The sequence below is a fragment of the Zalophus californianus genome, chromosome 5 (assembly GCF_009762305.2).
Source record: "Zalophus californianus isolate mZalCal1 chromosome 5, mZalCal1.pri.v2, whole genome shotgun sequence".
Taxonomy (NCBI): domain Eukaryota; kingdom Metazoa; phylum Chordata; class Mammalia; order Carnivora; family Otariidae; genus Zalophus; species Zalophus californianus.
In genome coordinates, this window is record NC_045599.1 from 38527217 (window position 1) to 38553304 (window position 26088).

Genomic DNA, 26088 nt, shown 5'->3' on the forward strand with positions numbered 1-26088 from the left:
CTTTCTGCTGGTTCATTACTGGTATATAGAAACACAACAGACTTCTGTAGATATATTTTATATCCTGAGACTTTACTTAATTCGTGTATCAGTTCTAGCAGTTTCTTGGTGGAGTCTTTCAGGTTTTCTATATACAGTACCATGTCATCTGTAAGTTGTCTGACTGCTGTGGATAGGACTTCCAGTACTATATTGAATAAAAGTGGTGAGAGTGGACATCCTTGTATTGATTCTGACCTTATGGGGAAAGGCTCTCGGCTTTTCACCATTAAGGATGATGTTAGCTGTGGATTTTTCATTTAAGGCCTTTATTATGTTGAGGTATGTTCCCTCTAAACCTACTTTAAGGTTTTTATCATGAATGGATGTTGTACTTTGTCAGATGCTTTTTCTGCATCTGCTGAAACAATCATATGGTTCTTATCCTTTCTCTTACTGATATGATGTATCATGTTGATTGATTTGTGAATACTGAACCACTCTTGCAACCCAGGAATAAATCCCACTTGATCGTGGTGAACGATTTTTTTTTTTAATATATTGTTGGAGTCAGTTTGCTAATATTTTGTTGAGGATTTCTGCATCTCTATTCATCAGAGATACTGGCCTTTCTTGTTCTCTTTTTTGTGGTGTCTTTATCTGGTTTTGGTATCAGGCTAATGTTGGCCTTATAGAATAAATTTGGAAGATTTTCTGCCTTTTCTGTTTTTCAGAATAGTATAGGAAGAGGGACGCCTGGGTGGCTCAGTCAGTTAAGCGGCTGCCTTCAGTTCACATCATAATCCCAAGGTCCTGGAATCCAGCCCCACACCAGGCTCCCTGCTCAGCAGGAAGCCTGCTTCTCCCTCTCCCACTCCCCCTGCTTGTGTTCCCTCTCTCACTGTCTCTCTCTCCATCAAATAAATAAATAAAATCTTTTTTTAAAAAAAATAGTATAAGAAGAATAGGTATTAACTCTTCTTTAAATGTTTGGTGGGAGGGGCGCCTGGCTGGCTCAGTCAGTGGAGCATGAGCCTCTTGATCTCAGGATTGTGAGTCTGAGCTCCACATTCAGTATAGAGATCGCTTAAAAAGAAAATCAACCAATCAATCAATCTTTGGTAGAATTCACCCATGAAGACATCTGGTCCTGGACTTATGTTTGTTGGGAGTTTTTTGATTACTGATTCAATTTCTTGGCTGGTAATCAGTCTATTCAAATTTTCTATTTCTTCCTGTTTCAGTTCTGGGAGGTTATATGTTTGTTGGAATTTATCCATTTCTTTTAGGTTGTCCAATTTGTTGGCATAGAGTTTTTCATAATATTCTAATTTTTTGTGGTGTTTGTTGTTATTTCTCCTCTCTCATTTGTGATTTTATTTATGTGGGCCTTTTCTCTTTTTTTCTTGATGAATCTGACTAGAGGTTTATCAATTTTATTGATTTTTTCAAGTAACTCACTCCTGGTTTCATTGATCTGTTCTATTGTTTTTTTAGTTTCCCTATCATTTATTTCTACTCTAATCTTTATTATTTCCTTCTTTCTACTGGTTTTAGGGTTAGTTTGTTGTTCTTTTTCTGGCTCCTTTAGGTATAAGGTCAAGTTGTTTATGTGAGATTTTTCTTGCTTCTTGAGGTAGGCCTGTATTGCTATAAATTTCCCTCTTAGAACCGCTTTTGCTTTGTCCCAAAGGTTTTGAACCATTGTTTTCATTTTCATTTGTTTCCATGTACTTTTTTATTTCTTCTTTTATTTCCTAGTTGACACACTCATTATTTAGTAGCATGTTATTTAACCTCCATGTATCTGTGGTCTTTCCAGGTTTTTTTCTTGTAATTGACTTCTAGTTTCATAGCATTATGGTCAGAAAAGATGCATGGTATGACTTCAATCTTTTTAAATTTGTTGAGGCTTTTTTTGCGGCCTAATATGTGATCTATTCTGGAGAATGTTCCACGTGTATTTGAAAAGAAAGTGTATTGTGCTGCTTTAGGACAGAATGTTCTGAATATATCTGTTAAATCCATCCATTCCAGTGTGTCATTCAAAGCCATTCTTTCCTTGATTTTCTGTTTAGATGATCTGTCCATTGATGCAAGTGGGTGTGAAAGTCCTCTACTATTATAGCATTATTATCAATTAGTTCCTTTATGTTTGTTATTAGCTGTTTTATGTATTTGGGTGCATATTTACAATTCTTACATTTTCTTGTTGGACTGTCCCCTTTATTATTATATGGTATCCTTCTTTAACTCTTGTTACAGTCTTTGTTTTAAAATCTATTTTGTCCAATATAAGAATTGCTACTCTGGCTTTCCTTTGACATCCATTTCCATGACATATGTTTCTCCATCCCCTCACTTTCAATCTGCAGGTGTCTTTAGGTCTAAAATGAGTGTCTTGTAAGAGCACCTGGCTGGCTCCGTTGGTGGAGCATGCAACTCTTGATCTCAGGGTTGTGAGTTTGAGCCCCATGCTGGGCGTCAAGATTATTTAAGAATACAAATGTTGTTACGTTTGATGGAGTCACTGAGTTTCCTAAATCTATTCTCATTTTGCATAATTCTTTTTTCCTATTTTGTTCAGTTTGATTACTTTCCATTACTCTTGTCTTCTAGGTCATTAATTCATTCTTCTGCTTCTTCTAGCCTGCTGTTCATTCCATCAAGCATCTTTCTCATTTTGTCTATTGAGCCTTTTTCTCTGTTATGTTATTCCTTATCTGTTAACGGTCTCAGGGATGTCCTCCACTCTTTTCTCAAGTCCAATGAGTATCCTTATCACTGCTTCAAATTCTGTATCAGGCATGTGACTTATATCTGTTTCACTTAGATCTCCAGCCATGGCTTTGTCCTGTTCTTTCATTCGGGACAAATTTCTCTGTCTTCTCATTCTGTCTAAATCTCTGTGCCTATTTCTGTGTGTTAAGAAAGTCAGCTACGCCTCCTGTTCTTGAGGGTGATGGCCTTATGAAGATGTTCTGGAGTGCCCTACTGTGTAGTATCCCCTGCTCCCCAGGGCCTGGTGCTCCCAGGAGTGTCTCCAGGGTGCTCCATGCGCTGTTTTGCCCTGGCCACCTTATCCGGCAGGCCAGGGGTCTGCAAAGGCTCTCTTCACTTGTTGTGGGCAGTGTTTGGTCCCTGGCCTGAAAGTGGTGGCATTTTAAATAGGTGTGCTCTGATCTGCTTGTGAAATGAGATCTGTCGCTGCCAGAACCAAGGACACATCAAACTCTTAGGTTGAGAAACACAGTGTGGGCAGGGGTTTGAGCTGGTCTTCTGGGGTAGGGAGGCTGCCAGGCTGGCTTGACTAAGGCAAGCATGACTGGGAGGAGTAGTTTTACCAGAGCATGGAGGAGTGGGGCTTGGTGTAAGCAAGTTAGGTGGCAAGTGTCAGCAATGTGCTGCTCCCCGCAGGTGGCCCTATGCATATGCTAAGGGGTGGGGAAGGGAATTGGCACCTGCCAATTCCTTTGTTCCTGGAAGGGCTTCTCTGTGAACACTGCCTCTCTGTGACATGCAACTAACCTCCCCACTGTGTGCCCCAGGCACTCTTCAGATCATTTTTCCATTCTCTATGTCTACACCATGTTTGCTAGTTTTCTCTCCAAGAGCAGCCCCAATGTCCTCTGAGCTCTCCCAGAGCGAAGCACAGTGACCTTTAAAACTCCAGGCTTTAAGCTCCATTGGTTTCAAGAACTCATGAAATTTTGGCCCTCTCACTTTCCAAGCCAATTGCTATGGGGATTTGTTTTCCCCGTGCACTTCCCTGTGTACTAGTTTGTCTCTTGCCCTTCTCTGTGACTATGCCTACCTACCCCCGCACCCCGCCATGAGTGGCCATGACCTATTTCTCTCCCAAACCACATCTCTGCACTTCCTACCTTCTTCAGTATACCCTCTCCTCTGTCTTTAGTTGTGGGGTTTGTTCTGCTAGTCTTCAGACAGATTTCTGGAGTATTTAGGATGATCTGATAATTATCTACTTGTATGCATGGGACGAGGCAAGCCTACGGTCCTCCTCCTACTCTGCCACAATCTTCTGTCTTAAATAAATCTGTGTCCTTGCAAATGTCCTCATCCTTATTGAAACATTTCCTTATTTTCTGGCACCCTAAGATGCTTCATGCTCATCTTGTATTTTTCCTACTCCAGCCCACCAATCAATCACTTCTCCCAGGCACCCGAGTTCCATTTATTGGAGAAAGGTATTTAGAAACCAAGATCTAAATGACAGGTGTGTCCCTGCTACTAGTGTGTCACTGCTCATGAGCCCTCTCAGCAGACAGGGCGAGGGAAATGTATCCACGTATACTAACCTACCATATACAGCTACGTTTTTTTTTTTTATCCTCTGAGCCATGTCAAGATTGTTGTTATCACCAACACAATAGTCATTTAATAGAAAAACTGAAAAGTCTGCAGCATTTCTTCTTGCTCCTTTCAATGAGTGTTATTCTTTTCGGTCCCCCTGCCCCCTACAATGGCCCCAGCCACAGTACTTTTTGTTATTTCTCATTACACCTTGTAACTAATTATTGTTATATAATATCTTTTTATTACTCTGTCTTTATTTTATTTTATTTTTTAGATTTTATTTATTTATCTGACAGAGAGAGCAAGAGAGCACAAGCAGGGGGAAAAGTAGAGGGAGAGGGAGAAGCAGGCTCCCCACCAAGCAGGTAGCCCGATGCGGGGCTTGAAACCCCGACCCTGGGATCATGACCTGAGCTAAAGGCAGACGCTTAACCATCTGAGCCACCCAGGTGCCCCTACATCTACGTTATTTTTACATCATTCTGTCCGTATATAAAATTAAAACCATTGGAAATTGCCAATTCCAATCCAACACCACAGGGTACATTCTAGCATTCCCCCTTTATCTTTTTTAACAGTGAGCTTTCATCCACAATAAATTTATTTTTTCAATCCCAGTACACACATAAAATTAGTTTCAGAATTGCTAACCTACACCTCATGTAAGAAATAGTTTTACTAATTACAGTATTTGTGTGCAGTTCTTTTTGGCTTACAGCGTCCAGTCAAAACACTGTTTCTCAAAGTTAGTTAGGTTAGTTCTTTCCTAATCCCTTCAGCATGGCCTCAAACTGTGCTAAGCCAAGATCAGTGGAAAGACATGCCATGAGGACCAAAGCAATGAAGGATTCCTTCAGGTCAGACAGTGCAGTTCTTCCCTGGACAAAGTAACGATGAAATCAGGACTGAGGCCAAGGAGAAAATATTTCTTGAAAAAAACGAATGGTCCCAGGTTCAAGTCACCTATATTTATATCAAGTATGAAGGAAATTGGAAAACCTTCATAGTCAACATCTCTACAAACCAACTCTTTAATCTTAGAAGTAGTAAGAAATTAGAAACAAGCCAGATAGCAATTACAGTGAGTTTCTTTTTAAAAAAGACTCTAATAATCTTAGCTTGAATTTGTTTCTAAACAGCAATTCTTACGTTGTTTATACACAAAAGAAAATGTATTTTCAAGTACTGGAAAAAGCAAAGAAAAAAGCAGTAAAACTGAAACAATAATTTTAACTTGCCTTCTATAATCTGAAAAGAATGAGACCCTATATAATAGCAATAATACTCACCATCGGCTGAAAATTTGTCAATCGCTTGGGTCAAAGTGAGGAAGTTGCCTGTGGACTTCGACATCTGAAACAGAAAGTCAATGATCAGGCATTATGAAGAATATATATAAATAAAATAAACCAAATCAGCCAAATCAAAGTAAGTTAGCCACAATCAGATAAAGACAAAAAAAAAATTAGAGGGGGAAAGCAAAAGATATCTTGCACTAATTTTACAGAGGTGGAAACTGAAATCCAGTTAATAGGGTGACTTATCTGGGTCTCTCAGCTAGGCAGGGACGGAGCTAGGACAGGGTCTCAAGTCTGATACTCAATGCACTAATCTTTCCAGTAGACCATACTGCCCCCTAGGAATCAGTTTAGACATGTATGATTCCACAATATCTCTGGAACATTACAGCTGGTCATAAAGAAGAGCTTTGGAGCAATTAGAATCATTCAGAAATGAATGGACTAGCATATGACATCAGAGTTAGGGTTTTAGGGAACTTCACTGGCTTCACAACAAGTGGTTGTTTCAAGCTGTGCTCTACCTAAGGGCACCACATTTAAGGATGCACTGTGCATGGCCTGCCAATCTTTACTATTTAAGGATTTGTTGTCTTTGGGGCGCCTGGGTGGCTCAGTTGGGTAAGGGTCTGCCTTCAGTTCAGGTCATGATCCCAGGGACCTGGGACCGAATCCCACATTGGGCTCCCTGCTCAGCAGGGAATCTGCTTCTCCTTCTCCCTCTGCCTCTCCCCCTGCATGTGCTCTCATGCTCTCTCTCGCTTGCTCTCCTGGTCTGTCTCTCAAATAAATAAATAAAATCTTTAAAAAGAAAAAAATTTGTTGTCTTTATCAGAACTTTGCTGATACCAAAGAGAGGTGATAATCCAGTCTTCTACTACATGGCAATAAAGTATCTAGTTTTTTTTTTTTTTAAGATTTTATTTATTTATTAGAGAGAATGAGATAGAGAGAGAGAATGAGGGGAGGAGGGTCAGAAGGAGAAGCAGACTCCCTGCTGAGCAGGGAGCCCGATGCGGGACTGGATCCGGGGACTCCAGGATCATGACCTGAGCCGAAGGCAGTCGCTTAACCAACTGAGCCACCCAGGCGCCCTAAAGTATCTAGTTCTAATAAAATCAGTACAATGTATAGTACGACAACGTTGAGACCAAGGAAAATGCCACGTTATAACACAATTTATATTTATATACACACATACACATATATACAAACATGAAAATGTATATATATAGTGCCACTTTGCCTTACAAAGTAAAAAATGAGTTTGATAACCAAAAGTCCTTGTTGATCTAACAAAATCCATAAAATAGCCCATGTTTCTAATCAACTGTTTTTCAGTCTAATATAGAGATTATTTTAAATGGGGGCGCCTGGGTGGCTCAGTTGTTAAGTGTCTGCCTTCAGCTCAGGTCATGATCCCAGGGTCCTGGGATCGAGCCCCACATCGGGCCCCCTGCTCAGCGGGAAGCCTGCTTCTCCCTCTCCCACTCCCCCTGCTTGTGTTCCCTCTTGCTGTGTCTCTCTCTGTCAAATAAATAAATAAAATCTTAAAAAAAAAAAAAGAGGTTATTTTAAATGAACTTTGTATTCCTTTTCAGTATTAGGGCACCAGTTAAAAATGATATTTCATTTTGCAATTCATACCATCTGCTATTTGTTTAAATCTACACCTATTTTCATTATGACAGATATTTATAGCAAAGAATACTCTTTTCCAATTAATATTCCATCAGTTGTAGCAAAATTCACTGATTGTAACAAAATCAACTGGCTACAAATATTATCACTAAGAAATAAATAACAAAGCAATTTTCAGTTTAGGTGAGGAGGGGTACCCTTTTCAAATGTGTACAAAAGCATCATCAGGTAAGCAAGGGCTTTGTCATGAGGTTTGAAGGCATTAATGAGATAAAGTCTTACATAGCCTATGAAAAATCATATATATTAATAGTTTTAACAATACCGGAAGCAGTAGTAGTATAGAGAGATATATAGTATACTGCCTGGGAAGAAGCATTAAATAACAGTTAAGAATCCTACAAATTCCAAAGTTCTATTATTTTAATTCAGTGGCTGATCACAGTATAGAACAAATCCCACCAAATTATTTTCTCAACTTAATGAGAAAGATATTCTAGGGTCACAATGCTAGGATTTTTATATTTCTTATCTCTCTCCCTCTCTCTCTCCTCCAGTCACAATCATTCTAAATATAAATGTTAAAATAGGTAAGTTTTCCCAGTCCCTCCCCTCAGTTAATACTATTTACTCCAATCACTCCCTAATTTATGCTGGTAGTCTTAAACATTTTAAATGGAAGATTAACACTGATTTTTATACTCTTTATTTCTTTAAAAAGTACAACTTCTGGGGCGCCTGGGTGGCTCAGTTGGTTAGGCGACTGCCTTCGGCTCAGGTCACAATCCTGGAGTCCCAGGATCAAGTCCCACATCGGGCTCCCTGCTCATCAGGGAGTCTGCTTCTCCCTCTGACTCTCCCCCATCTCATGCTCTCGCTCTCTCATTCTCTCTCAAATAAATAAATAAAATCTTTAAAAAAAAAAAAAGTACAACTTCCTACATCTGAAAAATTTTCTGCAGAATTTTAAACTTTCTTACCTTCTCAGAGTTGAGGAGGAGATGTCCATTTGCTCTCACAGCAGCAGGCCATTTGTCACTTTATAGATAAATGTTTAAAGACAGAAAATAAAACTTTAAGGTTCAAGTTTAAGCTTAAAAAGTTGAGGTAAATGCTGAAAGACTTGTAACAGTCTGCTAAGACAAATGTACAAATGTATTGAGTCCTGCTCAAAACAGGAAACAAATGAAAACAAGAAGTGTCCATTAGTAAAGGACTGGTTACATAAGCTATGGCACAGGCATACACTGAAATACTATGTAATAAATATGTAAAAAATACAGGCAGGGCTAGATGTGTGAATATAAATAGATCTTAGAAACATCATTATATGGGGAAAAAAAGTGTCTACAATGTGGCATCTTTGTATAATTAAAAAATAAATAAGCATGGGGTGCCTGGCTGGCTCAGTCAGAAGAGCGTGACTCTTGCTCTTGGGGTCGTGAGTTTGAGGCTCACGATGGGTGTAGAGATTACTTAAATAAATAAATAATCTGATGCTGGTTTATTCAGAAACATGTCATCCAGAAGAAATCATAAGAAAGCAGTAGCAGGGATTACCTATGGGAAGTAGAGTGATGTGGGGGCAAGGTTCCTTTTTTACTTTTTTCTTTTACGACCTGCTCGAATTTTTGAACTATGTAGGTACCACTCATTCATTCTAGCAATGAGATTATGCGAGGATAGTGGTTGGGAACAAGAGTCCTGAGCCAGACTGCATCCTTATTCTGCCATTGCTGGGTAACTCAGGGTGAATTATTTGAGCTCTCTATGCTTCAGTAAGGTTCCTTGTCTGTAAAACGAGGATATTATAGACCTTCCTCGAAAAGTTGTAATAAAAATTCAATGGGTTGTAAGTGATTAGAACAGTGCCTGGTGTTACTGATAATTATGACTTACAAGTACCTGATGTTATTACTTACCTATAATTTGTAAAATCTAATACATGTCAAAAACCTGATGCAAAGGGATGAAGACTCAACCATATTACCAACAAGTACTTCTGAGATATCCAATTTCTCCGAAAATACATTTTAAACAATAACGACAAAAGAATAGGATAACGAACCACATCAGATTTATTTTATTCCTCTACTTTGAAATCTTCCTTTTATTCTTGAGAAAGGAAATGTAATCTCATTCTAAACACAGGAAGTCACATGAGATTGTTTTGGTGATAGGAAATAAAATTTGAACAGAGGGGGGGTCTATTTCATAGTGTACTTGAGAGACTGGAAGGAAAGGCACAGAGACATATCTGGGTCAAGAGAGAAGATGATAGAAGGATTACTTTTGAGCACACAGGATTAAAAATGCTGCTTAGATTCAGACTCTAGTCAAAATACCACTACCAGGGACACCTGGGTGGCTCAGTCGATTAGGTGTCCAACTCTTGGTTTTGGCTCAGGTCATGATCTCAGGGATCTCAAAGGATCAAACGCCATGTCAGGCTCCATGCTGGATGTGGAGCCTGTTTAACATTCTTTCAGGTCCTCTCCCTCTGCCCCTCCCCTCCATGCTCTCGCTCTCAAAAAAAAAAAAAAAAAAGAAAAGAAAAGAAAGAAAAAAAAAAGAATACCGCTACCAACTAATGCTACAACCTTGGGGCTCTCAGCTCTAAAGGGGTGTTTCCTTCCAATTCTAATGTTCTAGGCTATGTCTTAAATCACCTTTATTTCTGTACCTAAGAGGTCAAAGAGTCACCAAAGAGGTCAAATAAAGTACTGAAAGGCTGTCAAGGTATGAAATGTGACGTGCTTTGGTGAGCCCAAAGTAAGTATGAGGATTTCTAGATGTAACAGATAGGAGAAGGTGTGCTTTCTGCTTCAGTATACATTTAACAGAAGAAAAAGAAGGCAACTGGCAAACCTCACTATACCCTGCACAGTAACTTCTTAAATATTTGAAGCCACAAGGCATAAATTTAGTCTACAGCCTTTTTAGCACTCACCTTTGTTCTGGCCACACAGCCACATGATTATAAAGGTAATATGAAAGATGATTTGGAACAAGATCCTTGCCAGACACTCGGAGATCCACAGGATACCAGAACTCAAATTCCTGCTTTAACTGATCTAATTTTTCCTTTGGGATCTGAGTCTTAGGAAATGGAGCCTCTCTGAAGAAAACATAATCCCAAACCTCCTTGGTCATCTGTTGCGGTCTGTATTAAAAATAAAACAAACAACAACAAAATATATAGATAATTTCTTTGAAAGAATATTTTCATCTAATCATGAAGTAGGAATCTCTCTCTTAATATAGTTACACTTACAAATGATGACAATAGACTCAGATAAGAATGAAGAATGGTAACAACAACAGAGGGACTATTTATTACTTTTTCTCAGTGTAGCAGCAAAAAAACGAAAACATTGTAACAAAATTCTGCTAAATGAATTCTTATGAAAACTAAATAATAAAAAAAAGAACTTTCAGTGTGTAAATCAAAAGATCATTTTCTCTTGCTAACAAACTATACTCCTTTGCCTCATCCATTTACCAACCTGATGCCCAGTGGAGACTCTGTCTGTCCACGCAAGTTCCCCCCCTGCAGCAGGTGTGCAACTGTGTAAAATGCCATGTAAATAGTGGAATCAGAGAGTGATTCAATCAGCCACTGCTCATCCCAGGGCAGACGAGTACCTGCAAGATAAAAAGAAAAAAATTAATGCATGAGGAACTCAAGAGACACTTCACCTAGAGAATCCATGTTTTCAAAGCATATAGCATTTACAAAGCTCCTTATTTTAAGAAGGTCTTAAATGTGCTTGAATAATTAATAAAATAAACTGGTAAATAAAAAACAAAATGGCTAAAGCACTTGAAACTTTCTATTAAAAAAAAAATCCATAAAGTTATGTGGGTCATACTTCTATGACCAGGTAGGGTATCACCTCCTAGTTCCCTTCACCCTCTAACTGAAGCCTCTCACTTCCAATTCAGAAAAATAATACAAAAGAGGGAGAAAAGGTAAAAGTGCTAATTTGCCATGTAATTGGCAAAGTCATTCAAACAGAAGAATTTGAAGTATGCATTACCTAAACCGTAAGTTCTCGAGCAAGCATGCTCTTGTAGCCAACCTAAGGTAGCTTCAAAATTCCTCCTGGTCTCCTCACAGAATCTGGAAAGAGTAAAAGATAAAGTGTCTTCCTTCATATTCAGTATCTTCCGCACTTCTCATCTCCTCTCCCTTCCCTCATCACTTTTTCCCTTCTTACGTTTCCAGTCCCTTCAAGCACTGGGATGTCTGTTTTTTCCAGTTCTCTTCTCCATAATCCAAGTACCTTGGGAGCGGAAAGATTGATTAAAAAAAAAAAAAAAGTCAAAAGGATAAGTAAAGTGACTGAAGGAAATTTCTTTCTATAAGAGATACTAACCACTGATCACACAGGGCCACGACACATTCATCTGAAGATCTGGATATAACTTGTTTCTCTGGTTCCATGTAAATAAATGCATCTCCCTAAACAAAACAAACAAAAATATACCAGATATTAAGTCAATCTCTATTCCTCAGGGATAATAAAAACAACTTAAAAAAATGTTGGGGTGCCTGGGTGGCTCAGATGGTTAGGCGTCTGCCTTCGGCTCAGGTCATGATCCCAGGGTCCCGGGATCGAGCCCCACATCGGGCTCCCTGCTCAGTGGGGGGGCCTGCTTCTCCCCATCCCTCTGCTTCTCCCCCTGCTCGTGTTCTCTCTCCCTCCGTATCTGTGTCTCAAATGAAGAAATTTAAAAAAATCTTAAAAAAAAAATGATACACCACCAATAACCCAAACCCCACATGTTCGTTATGTCTTCCCTCTTCCCAGTAGAAGTTATCTGCCTTTCTTTCTATACATTTACTTTTGAGAAGGTGAGCATCTTTGTCAACAGATCATCTTTCCTATATTAGATTATTCCTTTTCAGTAGAATGTAAATGATGTTCAATAGTTTCTAATTCTGTGGTCTGAAGGTCAGACTGCCTATGGAAGCCTTTTATCCTTGTTAGAAGAAAAATATAAAAAATTATGAAATTAAATGCATGAAACCACTGCTTTTAAAAAAAACAGATGCACAAAAATTAAACATGGAAAATACTGTTGCTAAAGATTTATAGTGTCATGAAAAATGCCCACTAGAAAACTAACCATGAATTTAATTATTTATCAACTATAAATATCTCTTAACATGTTATGGTCCCAAACGTATCAGGCTATTTTTAAAAATAAATCCAACATTATTATTCATAAAATGATTCCTTTTTCTGTGTTTTTAATGTAATTCTTCAAACTGTTAAATAGCTAGGACTTCGGTTTAAAGATGGTAAATTAAAAACAGACATTTAACTCTACTGCCTCTCAAAATTTCAACAAAATGACAACAAAGAGGCTTTTTCTTTTTTCTGACAGCATGAACTTACAGAGACAAAACAATGGAAGAAAAAAAATATCAATCAAATTTTCAAAACTAAGATACAGGATATTTAGCAGGCTGAGGAAAGCTAGCTGAATCCTAAACCAGCAGCAGAGATGAAAAGCCATCCCATTTGCATTACAGAACCTCCAAAAACTCAACAATTTGTGGTACAAGATAGTTCTGGAAACGGAGGCAATATGAGGCTGAAAGTAAGAGGACTAACTGAAGTTTTTAAAGAAGAGGTTAGAACCCCAGACACCCTAATCCCAAACTATACAGATTTGCAACTGCCCCTCCCTATGCCAGCAGAACAATGAAGCTGTATTTTTTTTGGAGAGGATGAGAGAATAACTCAACCAACAAAGTTGAGGGTATGGGTATCACAGTGGGAATAAATGAATTAACTGGAAAGTCAGCACACTGAGGATTGGTATTTCCCCCTAGCAATCTTTTCAACTCCCAGAATGCTCAGTTAGCTTAGGTCTTTTAAGCCAGAAAATGGAAGAATCTTTTGGGAGGAATCTAACAAATCCAAGAAGCTCTAACTAACATCAAGGCTAACATAGACTTCCCCAAGAGAACCCTCTTACACTGTTGGTGGGAATGCAAGTTGGTACAGCCACTTTGGAAAACACTGTGGAGGTGCCTCAAAATATTAAAAATAGAGCTACCCTATGACCCAGCAACTGCACTACTGGGTATTTACCCCAAATATACAGATGTAGTGAAAAGAAGGGGCACATGCACACCAATGTTCATAGCAGCAATATCCACAATAGCCAAACTGTGGAAAGAGCCAAGACGCCCTTCAACAGATGAATGGATAAAGAAGATGTGGTCCATATATACAATGGAATACTACTCAGCCATCAAAAAGGATGAATACCCAAATTTTACATCAACATGGATGGGACTGGAGGAGATCATGCTAAGTGAAATAAGTCAAGCAGAGAAAGTCAATTATCATATGGTTTCACTTATTTGTAGAACATAAGCAATAGCATGGAGGACATTAGAAGGAAGGGAAAAATGAAGGGGGGTAGATCGGAGGGGGAGATGAACCATGAGAGACTATTGACTCTGAGAAACAAACTGAGGGTTTTAGAGGGGAGTGGGGTGGGGGGATGGGTTAGCCCGGTGATGGGTATTAAGGAGGGCACGTATTGCATGGAGCACTGGGTATTATAAGCAACCAATGAATCATGGAACACTACATCAAAAACTAACGATGTACTGTATGGTGACTAACATAATAAAAAGAAAAAGAAACTAAAAAAAAAAAAAAAAAGACTTCCCCAACACCCAAACAGCCCTTCTATTTTTTTCCCCAAACAGCTCTTCTAGATCTCCCCCAGTGAAGCCCTACTCACATGCAAAAAGATCCTGATCACCGTTTTGTACCCACTCTTAAATATCAACAACCTTTCTCAGAGAAATTAAGAGATTAAGATTTCACACCCATGAAACAGGAATAGCATCCCATAAAAAAGGATCAATCAGATAGCAAGAATAAGCTCTTAAACTGGCCCTGAGTTGGTAATTTCAAAGGTGGATAATAGGTATATAGGAATTCGTCATACTACTCTCTCCACTTTTTATAAATCTGAAATTTTCCATACCAAGAAAAAAACTTTTCCACATGCTCACAAATAGCAGATATAAAAAACACACAGTTAACAAACAAAACCTTATAGGGAGAAAAAGTTGAGGAATTCTCCCAGAAAGAAAAAGACTTCCAGAATCAAGAGAACCAATATCTGAATAACAAGAATTCAGAAAAAGAAAATAAAGAACAGAAAGAGATAAACAATCAAAGAAAGAGTCAAGAAATTTTCCCAAAATTAAAGCAAATTAAGTCTCTAAAATGAAGGAATCCACCAAGCACCCACAAAAATTAATAAAAATTGACTACACCAAGGTAAATCATGAAATTTCAGAATACTGGGAAGAAAAAGAAGATTCTAGAAGCTTCCAGAGGAAGGGAAAAAACAGGCCATTCCCAAAAAATCAGTTATTACCAAAATGGTTTTGGACTTCTCAGCAACATTACTGAAACAGAACACCAGGGGTAATGTCCATTAAATTCAACGGCAAAATTACTTTCAATCTAGAATTCTGTCCCCAACCTATCAAGTATGAAGACAGACTAAAGATATTTCAGACATGGAAGCTCACAAAAATTTACCTTCCAGGTACCCTTTTTCAGGAAAGCCACTAGAAGCAGAGCTTCACCAAAATGAGAGAGTAAATAATAAAGCAGCAGCAATGGGATCAAGGAAACAACAGCTCCAACTCAAGAGAAACAAAGGAAATTCTTAGTAATTAATAGTGGAGAAAGATCCCAGATGACATTTGTGTACCAGGACAGTAAGCAACTAGTCCAGACTAAAACAGGACAGAAGGCTCTGGGAGAACTTTCTCCAAGAGGGAACCAATAGCATATTGATATGTGAAAGTATTAAGAGAAGAAATAAACAGGGCAGAGTTTGGAGATGGAGTACTGATATATTTTAAAGGAAGAAAAAAAAAGACAATTACTAACTCCAGGGGAAAATGAAAGCTGGAAGAAAAGTTCTCATTGTACACCTCATTCTGGATCAGTGATGCCTCAAAGATGTACATTTTTGTAGTACTGCTCTCACAAAAGTTATAATACACCTATGCTAGGAAGACAGGAAGTAGAAAAGTATACACAAATGGTGAGGTTAGAAAGAAAGACACAAGTTATAAGGAAGAGTTAAATCTTGATTTTCTACAGTAGGAAGTCAACAGCTAATGCCTAAAACTGAAAAACAAAATTCAAAAATTGTACTAGCATTTAGATTATAGATCTGTAAGAGAGATAGAGGTTAATATTAAAAGAAGCAACTGAAACAGTTAAAAGTAAGCCTGTTCAAGGAAGAGAAACTTAAGACAATGTGGAAGGATGGAGAGGAAACTGATGTTTTTTATTTTAATAAGCTTTACAGACCACTGTCTCTCTGTACTAAGGCCATATACAACTGTCAGAAATCAAAATTTAATTTAAAAACTAATTAAGCAGCTCAACAGAAAAAAAGTTTCAACAAAAATGAAGACGGGGGGGAAGAAAAACAATGAAGTAAAGAGTAAAGCACTACACAAAGAGAACTGTAACTACCAGTATCTCAAATGGCCACTGCCAGGAAGCATCATTAAAGTTCTCTGTTTGTGCTTTGCACATGCCAACTTTATAGCACTACACTCATCAACATTACAGGTGGGATGTTCAAGTAAAATGAATTGCTAAATAAGTCTCCTATTTTCTGCCACAAAATTATTTATCTTTAATTCAGCTCCGGGTTTTATTACAGAACTCGCTACTAATTAACACTGTGAAGTCTATTAACTAAAAGGTTTTCTCCCAGGGGCACCTAGGTGGCTTAGCCATTAAGCGTCTGCCTTCGGCTCAGGTCATGATCCCAGGGTCCTGGGATTGAGCCCCGTATCGGGCTCCCTGCTAGGAGAGGGGCCTGCTTCTCCCTCACCCTCTGCCCCTGCTTGTGTCCCTCTCTCACTGCGTCTCTCTCTGTCAAATAAATAAATAAAATCTTTAAAAAAAAAAAAGATACAAGAAGGTTTTCTCCTAAACCAGCCTTCAGAGGATAGCCTATCACATACAGTGTCAATCATCTTTTTCTGAATAGTCTTCTTTACATCTTGGACCTTCTGTCCCTTAAATCCATCCACCAACATTACCTAAAAGGATGGGAAGTGGGGGGAAAAAAACAGACAAAACAATTAAAATTTGCTTTGTGTTCCCTCCAAACTTTTTCCTAACTGAATTTACTACATCTGCAACCAAGATATTTTTAGTTTAAAATTTATCACATTTATAATCTTAAGTTTTTATTTTGCCATAGCTTAGACAACTAATATTTACAACACACTTGTTTTTCTTTTGGTGTAACTAGGATAGCTACCATGAACATGATTAGGAAGGAACTCTCACTTCCCACTTCTCAGATTTCCATGTGGAGAGAATTTCAATATGCTCACTCACCTCATTCCTGAAGGCTTTGGAAAAATGAACTGAGTGCATGCCGCTCATTCCCATTTAGACTTCTGTTTCCAACTCTACCTGTTGCCAGCGAGCATTTTCCTTTGCTTGGCCATGTGATAAACCTAGCCCTTACAGGAAGGCCTGTTTTACAACTCTGCCTTTTATGTAGTGAGGAAATTTAATTCTAGGGCTAAGTATTAGCTTGCCCATTGTTGTCACAGATCTAAGCCACACAATCCCTTCTAGCTGACGTTCTGATCTTCAGCTATGTGACTCCTGTTTCTCTCTGAAATAGCTTCTGTCTTAAATGGAAAAGACACAAGTTCTTTTTTGACCCTCCAAACCCTCCAACATGCCAAAATGCTTTATATCTATTTAATTCATCATTATGAAATTATACTTAGTGATCATCAAAGTACAGTGGTTAAGAGCACAAATCCTAGGGGCACCTGGGTGGCTCAGTCGGTTGAGTGTTTGATTCTTGATTTCGGCTCAGGTCCTGATCTCAGGGTTGTGAGACTGAGCCCCACGTCAGGCTCTGTGTTGCGCATGGAGCCTGCTTAAGATTCTCTCTCTCCCTCTCACTCTGCTCCTGCCCCCACCCCACTTGCACACGCCCGCACTCATTCTCTCTCAAATAAATAAATAAATAAATAAATAAGCAGGCAGGCACAAATCCTAGAGCCAAGCTGCCCAGTGTGAGTACCAGTCCTGCCACTGGCTACCTATCTGGCTGATCTTAGGTAAATTACTTAATATCTTAGTACTTCTATTTCCTCATCTATAAAATGGAATACTGCCTACTTCACAAGGTTATTTTGAGATTTAAATAAGTTAACATGTAAGTGCTATATAAGTGGTGGCTTTTATTATCACCCAAAATGTGTAAGTCACTTAAAAAAAGATACATAACCAATTGTTGATTATCTAGAAAAATGAAAGTGAAGGTAAAAATAAAGAATTCTCATTCATGGCCTTAAAAAAATCTTCATTTCAACCTCAAGTCATAGCAGCTTGGCTGGATTTTTACTTTCTCTAGCTTAAGTCTTCTTTCCATGGAAATGTAAGCCACATTAACATATGCATAACTAAGGAGAAAAGAGGTTTAAAACATGTTTTTGTGCCCACCTGACATTTAGTATGCATTAATAAGTAAACTAATGAACTGAATAAAATTGCTAATTTGAAATATGAATTCCTCAATTAAAAGAGCAAAAGAAGGAACCAGGTATTGTCCATGCAATAAATCTATGGAATTTACTGTAAAATAACATGAACTTTAAATAATCTTCTCAGTAAACTCATTTCTTAGAGATTCCTAGAGGGCACAAAAATATAAATTCTGTAAATGCTATCATTTAAAAAATAGATTAAAAAAAGAAATCTGGAAGGGTACCTGGGTGGCTCAGTCGTTACGTGTCTGCCTTTGGCCCAGGTCATGATCATGGGGTCCTGGGATGGAGCCCCAAGTTGGGCTCCCTGCTCAGAGGGGGCCTGCTTCTCCCTCTCCCTCTGCCCCTCCCCCTGCTTATGCTCTGTCTCTCCTCTCTCTCTCTCTCAATTAAATAAAGATCTTTAAAATAAATAAATAATAAAAAAAGAAATCTGGAAACAGAAGAACACAGTCTCATATTAAATCAGTATACAATTGAAACTATATTGAATTTTTCTATTTTTTTCTAAATCGCTGAAAAAATTACAGAGCAACTAAAAAATCATTACTTACACCATCATAAAACCCTTTTAGATATAACTTCTCCTTTGCTTCTGCAAGTTTTTCTCGGTCATTCTGGCTTTGAACTTTCAAATCATCACAAATGGTTACAGCAGAAAGATTTCCAAAACCTGGGATTTCAATGATTGGCACCTGCAAAGAACAGCAATGTTGGGAACTTATTCACACTGAATGAACATAAAAACAGCCCCATGGGGCATAATCCTATCGCCTTTACTGTCCAGTGAAGCCATTTCAGATTTTATATATCATTACAGAAGCACCACACATCAGGCAATCACAGTGACTAACATCCAGATGTGAATTTGTCTTCCTCTTCTCCTCCACAGGAACTATCCAAATTCTTTGCACCAACCCCCAAATTGTCCCTCCCTCACTACAGAACACACCTTCTCTAGCTCACAACCCCACACTGGCATATAACTAACTAAATAATAAATTGTGAAACTAGGAAAATGATGTAAACAAATTTATGGATGGTCTTATTTCTGGTTTATGATAAGTCTTCTAGATTCTTCATGAAAGGTATCTGCTAGTGATTAAAATATTTTTCTTCTCCAGGCATTAATATGAAAACATAACCATTCATGACTTATATGGCAAAATTTTGTCTTTAGAAGCTTGGAAACAGGCCAGCCATAGTAGCAAAATAAGCATCTATAAAATTGGTGATGCTAAGAAAGTCATTTGTTCCAGAATTACAGGTGCCGGGCGCTAAGAAAATGCTTATTGTTGGTCTTTTCTCTCACTCTTAACAGCCAGCACATACCAAATTAAAGTAAGTAAACTCTTATGCAAACTCCCTCTCATTTTTATATTCACCAATTATTTAATTTTGTTACAAGGAAAATGTTAGCTCTTTTTTTTCACTGATAAAGAGATGGGTATGAATATTCTGAGTCACCTATGTACTCACCGGCTCAAATGGCAAGACCATGTCATCTCTAATTCCATACTTTGCTCGTAAGGCCTGCAAAAATATTTTGTAAATTAACACTCATGATTAGCACTTTACCGGCATAATCACTGAGAGAACCAACACCAAAACTTTTTTAAATTCTTTGTTCTCCTCTCCAGAGATTTTTTTTTAAATTTCACTAAATATCTCAAGAAGGGACCTATGACTTTTAAAAACTCAACTGTTTAAGTTAGAGTGAATGGCTTAAATGATGAAAAATAGTATGCCAAAAGCAAAAATTCACACACACACACACACACACACACACACACACACACACACACCCCAATGAAAATGAGGTTCATATCCTAGGTTGCAATGAAAATGTGAATATCAGAAAACTTTTTTTAAAGTTTTATGAAACCCATCAAAACAGATTTAAAAAGATCCTATCAACAGATGCAAGAAAAGCATGTGACAAAAATCCAACACCCATTCATGATAAAAACTCCTAATAAACAGGAATACATGCAGGCCTTCTAAACTTGATAAAGACTATCTGCAAAAAATCTACAACTACCATCATACTTAATGATGAGAAACTCAAAGCTTTCCCATTAAGATCAGGTAGGAGGCAAGGATGTCCCCTCTTACTGCTTTTCAATATCGTTCTGAATGTCCTTGCTAAAGCAATAAGGGAAGAAAACAAAATAAGAGGTATACAGATTGGGAAGGGAGACATAAAGCTGTCTTTGTTCACAAATGGAAGGAACATCTATATAGAAAATCCAAAAGAATCAAGGAAAAAAACTCCTGGAACTAATAAACAATTATAGCAAGGTTGCAAGATATACAGTTAACTATACAAAAGTTAACTGCATTCCAATGTACTAAGAATGAACAAGTGGAATTCAAAATTAAAAACAAAGTACCATTTATATTAGCACCGCCCAAAATCAAATACTTAGGTACAAAAGTAACAATACGTACATAAGATCTATACCAGAAAAACAAAAAACCCTGTGAACAGAATCAGAAAACTAAATAAGGGGTGCCTGGTTGGTTCAGTCATTAAGCATCTGCCTTCGGCTCAGGTCATGATCCCAGGGTCCTGGGATCGAGCCTTGTAACAGACTCCCTGCTCAGCAAGGGGCCTGCTTCTCCCTCTCCCACTCCCCCTGCTTCTATTCCCTCTCTCGCTGCCTCTCTCTCTCTGTCAAATAAATAAATAAAATCTTAAAAAAAAAAAAACAACCTAAATAAATGAACAGATACTTCATGTTCATGGACTGGAAGAGTCAGTATTGTCAAGACGTCAGGGGCGCCTGGGTGGCTCCGTTGGTTAAGCGACTGCCTTCGGCTCAGGTCATGATCCCAGGGCCCTGGGATCGAGCCCCGCATCCGGCTCCCTGCTCGGCGGGAAGCCTGCTTCTCCCTCTCCCACTCCCCCTGCTTGTTGTGTTCCCTCTCTCGCTGTCTCTCTCTGTGTCAAATAAATAAATAAAATCTTTAAAAAAAAAAAAAAAAAAGACGTCAATTCTTCCCAACTTACCTACAGATTTAATGCAATGTCAACTGAAATCCCATCAAGTTATTTTATGAATATCAACAAACTGATTGCAAAGTTTATACAGAGAGGCAAAACACCCAAAATAGTCAACTCAATATTGAAGAACAAAATTGGCTTCTGGCTTCAAGACTTCCTATAAAGTTACAGTAATCAACACAGTGTGGTACTAAGAAAGGAAGAGACAAATAGTTCAGCGGAACAACACAGAGAGGCCAGAAATAGACCCCCAAAATATAGTCAACTGATCTTTGATAAAGGAGCGAAGGCAATACAGTAATTCAAAGACAGTCTTTTCAACAAATGTTATTGGAACAACTGGACATTCACATGCAAAAAAAAAAAATGAATCTAGACACAGACCTTATATTGTCATAAAAAATAACTCAAAATGGATCACAGAGATGTAAAACACAAAACTATGAAATTCCTAGAAGAAAATGTAGGTGAAAACTTAAATGACCACGGGTACGGGGGTGCCTTTTTAGATACAACATCAAAGACACAATCCATGAAAGAAATAATAAACTGAACATCATTAAAATTAAAAACTGCTCTACAAAAGACAGGATCAGGAATTAAAATAAAAGACAAGCCAAAGATCAGGAAAAAATATTTGCAAAAGACACATCTGATAAAGGATTATTATCCAAAATACACACGGAATTCTCAAAACTGAATCTTAAGAAAACAAACAATCCAGGTCGCCTAGGTGGCTCAGTTGATTAAGTGTCTGCCTTTGGCTCAGGTCATGATCTCAGGGTCCTGGGATTGAGCCCCACATCAGGCTCCCTGCTCAGTGGAAAATCTGCTTCTCCCTCACCCTCTGCCCCTCCCCCCACACACACTCGTGTGTGCACGCACTCATGCACTTTCTCTAAGAAATAAATAAAATCTTAAAAAAAAAGGAAACAATCTGATTTTTTAATGTGCCAAAGACTTTAACAGACACACCTCAACAAAAGAAGATACATAGCTGGCAAATAAGCATATGAAAAGACCACATCATATCATCAGGAAAATGCAAATTAAAACAACAAAGAGATATCACTACACACCCATTACAATGGACAAAATCTGGTACAATGACAACACCAGATGCTAGTGAGGATGTAGAGCAACAAGAACTCTTATACACTGCTGGTGGGAATGCAAAACAGTACAGCCACTTTGGAACACAGCTGGGGGGCTAAATATATTCTTACCATAGGACCCAGCAATCACACAACTTCGTATTTACCCAAAGGAGCTGAAAACTTATGTCTACACAAAAACCTGCAAATGGATGTATATAGCAGCTTTATTCATAATTACCAGTGCTTATTAGCAACCAAGAGGTCCTTCAGGAAGTGAATGGATAAACTATGGTACATCCAGGTAGAAAGAAAATGAGCAATCAAGCTATGAAAAGACACAGAGAAACCTTAGATGCATATGAGTAGTTGAAAGAAGCCAATCTGAGAAAGCTACACACGGTATGATTCCAACCACATGTCATTCCAGAAAAGGTAAAACTGTGGAGACCATAATAAGATCAGTGAATGCCGGGGTCACAGGGGAGAGAGATGACAGAAAGACCACACGGGATTCTTAGGGCAATGAAAATACTCTATGATATTACAACGATGAAACTGTGTCACTATACAGTTGTCCAAACCCAAAGAATATACACCACCAAGAGTGAACCCTAAAGTAAACTACGGACTTTGGTGGATTATGATGTGTCAATGCAGGTTCATCATGGTAACAAATGCACCCCTCTGGTGGGATTTTGATAATAAGAAGGCTGTGCACATGTGGGGGCAGGGAGTAAATGGGAAATCTCTATACCTTCCTCTCAATTTTACTATAAACCTAAAACTGCTCTGAAAGTCTTTTTAAAAAAGATTCTGTGAAATATTATACTTAAAATACAAAACAAAAGAAAATACATAAACATCAAGAAAGAAGGCAGAGATAATAGTTCAAAGATACATGATACCTTTTTAGCCTAATCTCATAGTTCAGCAGTACCTAATTAGATGATTAAGAAGAAATAAGAACATGAAACTGAGACACTAACTTGCTTTTTCTTCAGATCTCTGAGGGCAGCAAAATCATCGGGGGAGTCAGAAGGAACACTTGTGACCACACCAGTGCCTTATAAAAGAAAGTGTGGAATTAATTAATACAACCAGAATGCAATTACCAAAGTATTTCTAGAAAGAAAGAAAGAAAGAAACTCTACCTTTTTCCTCCTTAATGGTGAGCATTGGAAGAACATAGATGACCTTATTAGATGTTAAAGGAGCAGAAAGTGATGCACCAAGAATTTCCTGTGCAACAAAAAGATCAGCATAAAGGTGAAAAAACTTATTTTAACCATTAAAATTTAAAACAGTGTTAATATTTTTAAGCCCTGAGAAGATAGTATTTAAAAATAAATGAAGTAAAACAAAATACATTTTTTATACGTACCAGACTACAAATAGTTGTGAATAATTATGATACCCAAATGTAATGTGGTAAGGTTGTGAGGCAATTAGTACACTAATACATTGCTTGTGACAGTGTACTCCTTGAGGAAAACAATATAGGAACCATAGCAAGAGACACAAAAATGTTCACACAACCTGGACCCAGCAATCCAATCCTAGGAAATTAACCTCAAAGGAAAAAGTAACTTTTTTTCTTTGAGAAGTCTACCCAATGCTGTGTTAACTACAACAGCAAAACCTGGAGACAGCTAAAACTTTACAGAATAGAAAATCATTTAACAAAATGAGATATCAACAAAATAAAATACTGTATATCCATTTAAATTAAAACAATGATTACGAAGACAAACTGAACGAAAAGGATATAACCAGTTTCTCTTAAAAACAACAAAATCCGAAGATTCAACAATATTGAACCCATACCCTTAGAATGGGAACAAAAGCGCTTGCAGCTGCTTTTTGAGCCAAGGAATGCACATTTCAATTCCACACAGTTCCCACCCATCCACTTTACTCATGAAGAAGCTACTTATAGTGACATGGGTGAAGGCTAAATATCATGACAGTCTTAATAAGGGCTGCAAGCTATTTTTTTATTTATATTTTATTTATATCACACACTCCAGAATCTGCTCAAATGGAAAGAAACTGCATTAGGAACAGAAAATATTTGTGTTATTCACACAATTCCTAAAAACGTCTCAGAACTCAGACATCAGGAACTAATGAGATGCGGCAGCACTGCTTATCACAGAAAAAGACAAACTATTCCAATATCCATTATAGAGAATGGTTAAATAAGCTGTGGTAGAGCCAAACAATGGAATACTATATGGCTGTAAAACAGAAGATACAAGGAAGCTCTGTGCTGATAAGGCACATACCAAGTCATAATTAAGTAAAAAAGAAAGCAAGACCGAGAACAATGTGATTAAGTATACTGCCACTGGTATATTAAAAAGAGGGAGGGGCGCCTGAGTGGCTCAATTGGTTAAGCATCTGACTCTTGATTTTGGCTCAGATCATGATGTCAGCGTAGTGAGATTGAGCCCCGAGTCAGGCTCTGCACTCAGTGGGGTATCTGCCTGAGATTCTCTCTCCCTCTGCCTCTGCCCCTGCTTATACATGCGTGCTCTTTCTCTCTCAAGTGAATAAATAATATCTTTTAAAAAAGTAGATAAATAATAATAAGAGGGAGAAAGTATACACAGGCATTTGCTTATAGATACATGAAATACTTCTGGAAGGATATTTAAAACAGTGATTTTAGTGAATGCCTATGGAAGGGGAAACTGAGTGACTAGGGACAAATTTTCTTTTTGTCTTTCAAATTTTGAGTTCTACTAATGTGTAACAATCTAGTCCAAAAGTAAGTTTCCAAAATAAGCAAGAAATAAAAGCTCAATTCAAAAAAACTGAGATAGTATTCTACTCATCTTTTTCTTTTAAAATGTTACTTATTGGGGCGCCTGGGTGGCTCAGTTGGTTAAGCGTCTGACTCTTGGTTTTGGTTCAGGTCATGGTCGCAGGGTTATGAGATCGAGTCCCGCATCAGGCTCTGCTCAGCACAGAGTATGCTTGATATTCTCTCTCTTCTTTTCCCTCTGCCTCTCCTGCTCATGCTCTCTCTCTCTCTCTCTCTCAAATAAATAATATCTTTTTTAAAAATAAATAAATAAATAAATGTTATTTATTAAGATACCTAAGATCAGCATTTACCAAAGGGAGTAAAATATACTCTGAAATACTGATAAGTAAATAAAATGTAAGGATAAAAGCTACATAATCATCCAGATTTAGTTACCATTATTTAGTTACCATCATCCAAGATTCTTCAGGGAAAAAAATGGCTGCAATTCTATACCAGGAATGCTGGTAATCATCTACTGCAGCTATTAAATCTCTTAGGGAGGACTGTCTATATTTTTTGACCAGATACTTACCGAACTGAAACAAGACTCAAAAATGCTATGGTACACAATGAATTCTCCACAGCAATAAGAAAGAACAAAACCACTCCTACACACAACATGTATGAATCTCAAAGACATAATTTGAGCAAAAGAAGCCAGACACAAAAAAGTACAGATTATATAATTCTGAATGAAAAGTTCAAGAACAGCAACTAATCTTCGGTGACTTAAATCAGAGCAGTGGTTACCTTTGCAGAAGAGGAGTAAGTACTGACTGCAAGATGGACAAGACAGCACTTTCTGGACTACTGGAACTGTTCTATATTTTGATTTAGGTGGTGCTTGCCTGAGTGTACACGCATATAAAAATGCACCAAAATACAAAATTTAGGATTTACACATTGCATTATATGGATACCTCAATTAAAAAGATTTTTTCAATGTTCTTTCCTCAAGTGTCATCGTTGAAATTCTCCTCTAAATTTAAGCATTAAAATAAGAAATCTGCTACCCAACTCACCTCTCCCATTAATTCCTTAACAACAGGCACCACTCCATTGTGTTTGGTAAAGCCCTGGTATGACATATTCCTGGCAGCTCTTTGGGTGCAGATGAATATATCACCATTCACCGTCTCAAACCCAATGTACTTCATATCAGGGCGAACCCAACAGTTGGTCTGTCCAAACATGGTCTCAGGTCTGAGAGTAGCAGCTACCAAGAAGATATTTTTACCTTTCAGGCCACTAAGAAGAAAAAAATATATGTTCATGCAAAAAAAATGTTGTGGATTCTATCACATCTATTATTTCGAAAAGATAAAGCAATAACTCTTTGGCAA

The 26088-nt window shown here is 37.9% G+C and overlaps 1 protein-coding gene across 3 annotated transcripts in view; it reads right to left on the bottom strand.

Moving 5' to 3' along the window:
• Positions 1-26088, bottom strand: part of LARS1 (leucyl-tRNA synthetase 1) — a 70235-nt gene that overhangs the window by 22310 nt on the left and 21837 nt on the right. For all 3 annotated transcript variants that reach the window (XM_027606543.1, XM_027606544.1, XM_027606545.1), the window contains 13 exons: positions 25768-25993; positions 23085-23172; positions 22920-22996; positions 19309-19362; positions 18384-18524; positions 16276-16353; positions 11615-11700; positions 11456-11521; positions 11276-11358; positions 10742-10880; positions 10186-10398; positions 8216-8273; positions 5586-5649 (listed from right to left, as the gene is read on the bottom strand). In XM_027606543.1, coding sequence (XP_027462344.1) covers positions 5586-5649; positions 8216-8273; positions 10186-10398; positions 10742-10880; positions 11276-11358; positions 11456-11521; positions 11615-11700; positions 16276-16353; positions 18384-18524; positions 19309-19362; positions 22920-22996; positions 23085-23172; positions 25768-25993 — 1373 coding nt within the window. The remainder of the gene's footprint in view (positions 1-5585; positions 5650-8215; positions 8274-10185; positions 10399-10741; positions 10881-11275; positions 11359-11455; positions 11522-11614; positions 11701-16275; positions 16354-18383; positions 18525-19308; positions 19363-22919; positions 22997-23084; positions 23173-25767; positions 25994-26088) is intronic.